Genomic DNA, 7,474 nt, shown 5'->3' on the forward strand with positions numbered 1-7,474 from the left:
TCATGGCTTTGCACTTTATTGTCTGTCTGCACTGCACTGTCTCTGTGACTGTGACACTCTGCTCTGCCTTCTTGCTGTTATTGTTCTCCCTTTGTACTATCTCAATGCAGCGACGTGACGAAATGACCTGTATTACATGCCATTGGTACATGTGACAGTATTGTACCAGTTCATCAATTTAACCTTCTCTAAACCTTTTCCTAGGAAGTGGTAGATGTGGGTTCGATTGCAACATTACTGGTGAGGCACGGTAGCGTAGTGGTTAGCACAGTTCAGGTGACCTGGGTTCAATTCCCACCACTGCCTGTAAGGAGTTTGTACCTTCTCCCTGTGACTTCATGGGTTCATGCAGCTGCTCTGGTCCGCCCCCCCCCCCGCCCCCTACAGTCCAAAGATCTACTGGCTGGTAGGTTAGTAGGTCATTGTAAATTGTCCTGTGATTAGGCTAGGATTAAATCAGGGAATTGTTTGGATGGTGAGGCTTAAAGGGCCAGAAGGGCCTATTCTGCACTGTATCTCAATCATATTAATAACAATAATAATAATAATTTCAGAGAGGTTTGGATCGGTACATGAATGCAAGAGGCATGGAGGGTTTCGGTCCAGGAGTAAGTCAATGGCCTAGGTTTGCATGAGCGAGATGGGCAGAAGGGCCTACTGCCCGTCATCTGATTGGAATAATTACTGTATAACATTTGAGAGGTTAGGCGGGGTGGGGGCGGTGGTGGTGGGAGGTGGTTCTTGGCCTGTTGAATACAGGGCTGCTGAGGATATTCCTAAACAGGGTGTTTCTAGTAAGCGCCCATGGACTGACTGGGAAAAGTGACGTGGTGAGTGGGGGAACCCTATATTAAAAAACTTTCACCCCCGTCCCTGGGATTTTTTGGGCAGAACTTCGAGTATCATTTTGTTGAGTCCGTGGCCCCGCCTCCCACGGTACCCAACACGTCACAGCCCGTGCGGGGTGTCCCCCCCCCCACGTGCAGTGACGACACACGACCTCATGTGGACAGAAAGGGCGTGACTCCCCGTGACGTCAGCTTCCTAATATGGCAGGTCCCAGCGGGGGTTCCGGATCCCGAGACTATAAAGTAATTGCGCCGGACCTTATAGCAGATGAATTGGAACTAGGCGAAGAGGAGTTATTTGCAACGCACAATATTAATTCGACTTAGTTCCGAGTAAGTATGCAGACTTTCCTACCCACTGAGAGATCAGACATCTATGGAAAGGAACAGAGATCCCGAAACGCTGACTTTTATTTCGCTCTATAGATGCTGCCCGATCTGCTGGGTTCTACCAGCATTTTGTATATGCGCCCCTGCATTTCCAGCATCGGCAGTATCTCTTGAGTTTAAAATCAGAAATCTGTTCTTTTCTCGCTCAGTTTTGCAATTTATGCTGACATAATTGGGTTAGACTCAGAGCAATTTATTGTCCTATCCCGTGAACTTAGCAACAGTAAGGTTGCAAAATTGTAATTTTTAAAAGGTTTGAAAAATGGGGGTGTAAAGTGGCTAACGGCTGGCGATGATTGTTTTTGGAACAGAAGGAAGGCGAAACAGCTTGGAAGAGAAGCGGCAGACTTCAGTCCAACATGGTCACCACGGAATCGCTGGAGATTGAGAGCTGTCACCTGGTGCAGTTGCTGGCCGAGGAGCAGGGACGCGTGCTCATCCTCGACTGCCGCTCGTTCCTCAGTTTTAACGCGTCCCACATAAGGGGCTCGCACAACGTGTACTGTAATACCATCGTCAAGCGCAGGTCGAAGGGAGCCATCGCCCTGGACTGCATCCTGCCCGAGGACAGTGTTCGCTCTGCCCTCAGCAGTGGCTTCTACCCCGCCGTGTTGGTGCTGGACGACAGGAGCCCGAGCGCCGCCACGCTGGGCCGGGACAGCACGGCCCGGCTCGTCCTCAACACCCTGAGTGCGCAGCTCGACACCAGCGCCCTGAAGGTCTACTTCCTGAAGGGTAAGGAGCCGCGACTGGGCGATGGGAGTGCACGTATGGAGCGGGACTGGTGCGCGGCTGTGGGATCGGCGCGCACAGCGCGGGTCCGGAGCGCGGCTGTGGGATCGGCGCGCAGAGCGCGGGTCCGGAGCGCGGCTGTGGGATCGGCGCGCAGAGCGCGGGTCCGGAGCGCGGCTGTGGGATCGGCGCGCAGAGCGCGGGTCCGGAGCGCGGGTGTGGGATCGGCGCGCAGAGCGCGGGTCCGGAGCGCGGGTGTGGGATCGGCGCGCAGAGCGCGGGTCCGGAGCGCGGCTGTGGGATCGGTGCGCAGAGCGCGGGTCCGGAGCGCGGGTGTGGGATCGGTGCGCAGAGCGCGGGTCCGGAGCGCGGCTGTGGGATCGGTGCACGGAGCGCGGGTGTGGGATCAGTGCACGGAGCGCGGCTGTGGGATCGGTGCGCAGAGCGCTGGTCCGGGGCGCCCCTGTGGAATCGGCGCGCAATGCGCGGGTCAGGAGCGCTGCTGTGGGATAGGGCGCGGGTCCGAGTCCGTATCTGAAATCGAGGATCGCCCCCGTCCCTCACCGATGTCCTGGGACTCCCACACCTCCCGTCCGCCCCCTTTCTAACCGGGATCGAGCTCTCGGGCACACGCTTTAACCCGGGATCGAGCTCTCGGGCGCACGCTTTAACCCGGGATCGAGGCGGGCAGGGAGCACACACGGACCCCGAGTTGACCCCTCTATCTCTCTCTCTCTCTCTGCAGGAGGCTACGAGACCTTCCACTCGCTCTTCCCAGAGATGTGCACGGAACCCCTCAGTTCCTACCCGCAGACCAGCTCAGTGCCCACCCTCATCGCCAGAGGAACTCCGCTCTATGACCAGGTGAGACCCCCACACCTCGTCCCACCTTCTGCATCTTCTGCGTTCGGCACAAAACTAGCCCGGCGTTCCCCAACTCTCAGTCTCCCCGCCCTGTCATCATCCCCACTCTCCAACTTCTCCCCAATATCTCACCACCTCCAACACCCCTCCCAACCCAATCCCCAGTCTAGATAGTGGCCCTGGATAGAGTGGGTGTGGAGAGAATGGTTCCGGTAAGTCCAGGACCAGAGGGAACAGACTCAGAGTAGAACGGAGATGAGGAGGAATTTCTTTAGCCAGAGAATGGTGAATCTGTGGAATTCATTGCCACGGACACTGTGGAGGCCAAGTCATTGGGTATATTTAAAGCAGAAGTAGGTAGATTCTTGATTAGTCAGGACGTCAAAGGTTACAGGGAGAAGCCAGGAGAATGGGGTTGAGAGGAAAGTAAATCAGGCATGATGAAATGGTGAAGCAGACACAATGGGCTGAATGGCCTGATTCTATCCCTATACATTAAGGTCTTGTGGACCTTTTTACCCCATTCCAAGATTAATCTAAACCTTCCCACCTACATAATCTTCCATTTTTCCATCATCCATGTAGCTATCTAAGAGTTTCTTAAAAGCCCCTGATGTACCTACCTCTTCCTCCACCCCCGGCAAGGAGTTCCACACACCCAACTCTCTCTGTGGAAAGAAACCTACCTCTGCTATCCGCCCCTCTCCCAAACTTGCCTCCAATCACCTTAAAGTTACACCCCTTTGTGCTAGCCAATTCTGCATTGGGAGAAAGTCCCTGACTGCCCACCCCTCCTATGCCTCATACCAATGTGCACACCTCTGCAAAGTCACCCCTCATTCTCCCCCTTTCAGCTTGTTCACCCCTTTCCCCGTAAGACCCGCTCTCCGATCCGCTTCGCACCGTTGGTAACCGGGGTGTCCCCTGCCCGGTGTTGGGCCGCGCTCTGAAGCCGTGTTTTTTTTGTGTTGCTGGTTGCAGGGTGGCCCGGTGGAGATCCTGCCCTTCCTGTACCTGGGCAGCGCCTACCACTCGTCCCGTAAGGAGACGCTGCAGTCGCTGGGAATCACTGCACTGCTCAACGTATCTTCCAACTGCCCCAACTGCTTCGAGGGAGTCTTCCAGTACAAGTGCATCCCTGTGGAGGACAGCCACATGACTGACATCAGTGCCTGGTTTCAGGAAGCCATTGATTTCATCGGTGAGTTGGAACATCCAGACCAAATTCAGCAGTTCTTTCATAACTGCGTCCTAGAGTCTTGGAGCACGACGGGCCCCTTTGGCCCAAACAGTCCATGCCGAAATGGAGGGCCACGTAGGAGGGAAGGGTTAGGTTAATCATGGGTCGGCACGACATCGAGAGGCTGAAGGGCCTGTACTGTGCTGTTGCGTTCTGTGTTATTCTGCCTAGTGACCGCCGCCCTCCATGTCCCACCCATCCAAACTTCTCTTAAATGTTGAAATTGGACCCGTATACATCACTTCCACTGACAGCTCATTCCACACTCACGCCACCTTCTGAGTGAAGATCACCTTAAATATTTCACCTTTCACCCTTAATCCATGACCTCTAGCTCTAGTCTCACCCAACCTCAGATGTAAAAGCCAGCTTTCATTTACCTGATCTATAGCTCTCATAATGCTATATACCTCTTTGAAATCTTTCACATTCCCCTGCGCTCCAGGGAGTAAAGTTCTAACCCATCCTGCCTTTCCTATTGTCCCATTCTGATTCATTAGTCCTGTCAATCCAGCTTGTTACCGCACTCCCTGGCCTGTTTAATGTCCTTTCCTGGATATACACCAGACTAATTCATCAGACTTGGGAGGCAGAAAGGTAGTCCCCAAGCAATCTCATCAAATCCTTGTCTCTACCTTCAGTGTCCTGAGATTTGAGATCTTTGTGCACACAGAGCTGGAGACCAGGAGCTGAAGTAGTCAGTTCTGCTTCACCGTCCTGGCCCATCACTCAATATGGTCCTGGCCTGTCCGTTTTTTATGCATTCCTGTCTGAGGTCTATAATTTTGTCCAAATATCTGGTCCTCTTGGCTGTAAATTTACTGAATATCTCAGCTCTCTGAGACAGGTGGTTCCAGGGTTCACCAATTCCTGAAAGAACCAATTCTCCCTCATCTCTCTGAAGAGCCCCCCCCCACTCCAAAACTATGCCCGGAGGGAAATCCTCCTGGCACCCACCCTGTCAAGTGAGTATTGATGCTGTTCGCTCTTGACACAGGGCAGGAGCAACATCAATATTCTCTTTGCTCTGCATTGTTTTCAGATTCCACCACTGCCTTAAACCCTCAGACCATGAACCATAGAAGCAGAATTAGGCCATTTGGTCCATCGAGTCTGATCCTATCATGGCTGATTTACTATCCCCCCTCAACCTCATTCTCCTGGCTTCTCCCCATAACCTTTTACGCCCTGACTAATCAAGAGCCATCAGCCTCTGCTTTGAATACACCTAATGACTTTGCCTCCACAGCCATCTGTGGCAATGAATTCTACAGAATCGCCACCGTCTGGCTGAAGATTTTCCTCCCCATCTCTGTTCCAAAGGGACGTCCTTGTACTCTGAGGCTGCACCCTCTGGTTCTAGACATGATAGCAAACATCATCTCCATGATCTAGGCCTTTCAACATCCAATAGGTTTCAATGAGATCCCCCCCTCCCCCCCCATTCTTCTAAACTCCAGTGAGGACAGACCCAGAGCCATCATACATTAACCCTTTAATTCCGGGGATCATTCTCGTAATCCTTCTCTAGACCCCCTCCAATACCAGCGCATCCATTCTTAGATAAGGGGCCCAGAAGTCTTCACCATAGTCCAAGTGTGGTTTGACCAGTGCCTTATAAAGCCTCAGCATTACACTCTTGCTTCTATATTCTAGTCCCCTCAGAATGAATGCTAGCATTGCATTCCTTAGCACTGACTCAAAGTCATTGATCACTGAATCTCAATGTGTTTCCTTTCTGCTTAAGGTTCATGAGTGATTTTCAGATAACCATGGGTTGGGATTTTGACGTTTCCTACCCTCCCACACTGTGTGTTAATGAGCCTTTCCTCTCTCCTCCTATTAGATTCAGTGAAGAACAGCGGTGGCCGAGTCTTGGTGCACTGCCAGGCTGGTATCTCCAGATCCGCCACCATCTGCCTGGCCTACCTGATCCGGACGCAGCGGGTGCGGCTGGAAGAAGCCTTCGACTTTGTCAAGCAGCGAAGGGGCATCATTTCCCCGAACTTCAGCTTCATGGGACAGTTGCTGCAGTTTGAAACCAAGGTGCTGTGTCACTAGGGATTGGCCCTTTATCGGAAAGAGGAGGTCACGCACCCACCAGGTCGAGGGAACAGGCCACGGTGGTCCAGCCTTGCCAGCTTTAGGATCTCCCTGAGGAGCTTTGTGATGCGAAGAAGTCTGATAGGATTTGGACACTCTGAGCTGATCGTATCGACAGACGAGAAGATGGGGTTGGGGCACGTCCCAAGCTAGCAGGATTCCACCATACAAGCAGCTTGGATGCTCAGAGTCTCTTCAACAAGCCATGCAGATATCAGCAGACGTTGGCTTCAGCCTCGGGCAGGAAAAGTAGCATCACTCACCGCTCACGAGATGACCCCCTGCTACAACGCCAGCGGAACATCGCCCTAAACCCGCACATTTCCCGCGAATCTCATCGGTATCGTTGACCAACCTGCAGGGCTGCCGGGAGGGTGCTTCCTGCTGTTGTCTGGAAGATTTCACTGAATAACTAACCCTGGACACTTTTGCCCCGTTGGCCAATACTACTGCTCTTGCCCCTGTGCACCGCCAGTCTCAGGGCTGGTGCGTTGGGACCTATTCTCAAGGGAGATGATCTGTGAAGGAAATGCTGCTCCTATTAGTTTCAATTTGAGCTTTCCTGAGCTCCAATGTTTACGGTCTAGTGCGGACTCTGAGCCAGAATCCTACCAAGAACCATTCCTAACCTCACGTGTACCCCAGCCACATGGGAGACACGCCTGGATAATATGTTAGCCTGAACTGTGAAGGTTTGGAACCCAAGGGGGTGATGCAGACAGTATAACGGCTGGTCCTTTCTACTCTGTCAACATCTCAACCTCTCTGGGTTCCTATCGAGCAGCCAGCTTGCTCTTAAAGCCACAAAGTGTCATTTAATTCTCTGTTTTAAAGAGATCTCTACCTGCTAATGTCCTTATAAAGGAAAGTACTTTATATATTTTATTATCTGTTTGGTAAATATTTTAAGTTTCACTAATAAGTATTACTGAGATTATTTATTACTCTGGAAAATAAAACTTTTTGAAAATTCTCACTTGATGTCACTCCATTATTTCTTGCTCGGTCTGAGTTGAACGAGACGTGATTCCATAAGACATAAGAGCAGAATTAGGCCATTTGGCCCATCAAGTCAGCTCCTCCAATCCATCGTGGCTGATTTATTATTCTAGTTGAACGTTTAATCTCCAAGCAGTGCTAGTCAGCAGGAGGGGGACATGAAACCTCACAATAAGCACCAACAAGTCACCACACCAACACAAGAAAATCTGCAGATGCCGGAAGTCCAAAGCAACGCACACAAAAATGCCGGAGGAACTCAGCAGGCCAGGCAGCATCCATGGAAATGAGTAAACAG

The 7,474-nt window shown here is 52.0% G+C and overlaps 1 protein-coding gene across 1 annotated transcript; it reads left to right on the plus strand.

The window, feature by feature from the left end:
* Positions 1-1,104: 1,104 nt before the first annotated feature.
* Positions 1,105-7,150, plus strand: LOC140201912 (dual specificity protein phosphatase 1-A-like). The gene is made up of 5 exons (XM_072266704.1): positions 1,105-1,181; positions 1,550-1,973; positions 2,716-2,834; positions 3,816-4,035; positions 5,921-7,150. Exons 2-5 carry the CDS (start codon positions 1,598-1,600, stop codon positions 6,133-6,135), a joined length of 930 nt encoding a protein of 309 aa, XP_072122805.1. The 5' UTR covers positions 1,105-1,181; positions 1,550-1,597; the 3' UTR covers positions 6,136-7,150.
* The last annotated feature ends 324 nt before the right edge of the window (positions 7,151-7,474 follow it).

The sequence above is a fragment of the Mobula birostris genome, chromosome 8, assembly GCF_030028105.1.
Source record: "Mobula birostris isolate sMobBir1 chromosome 8, sMobBir1.hap1, whole genome shotgun sequence".
Classification (NCBI taxonomy): Eukaryota; Metazoa; Chordata; class Chondrichthyes; order Myliobatiformes; family Myliobatidae; genus Mobula; species Mobula birostris.

What these genes read in the sequence shown, in the direction of transcription:
- LOC140201912 (XM_072266704.1), top strand. Translation starts at nt 1,598, where the DNA reads ATGGTCACCACGGAATCGCTGGAGATTGAGAGCTGTCACCTGGTGCAG. An exon ending in GAAGGTCTACTTCCTGAAGG is followed by an intron (nt 1,974 to 2,715) that starts GTAAGGAGCCGC and finishes CTCTCTCTGCAG; the next exon opens with GAGGCTACGAGACCTTCCAC. An exon ending in GGAAGCCATTGATTTCATCG is followed by an intron (nt 4,036 to 5,920) that starts GTGAGTTGGAAC and finishes TCCTCCTATTAG; the next exon opens with ATTCAGTGAAGAACAGCGGT.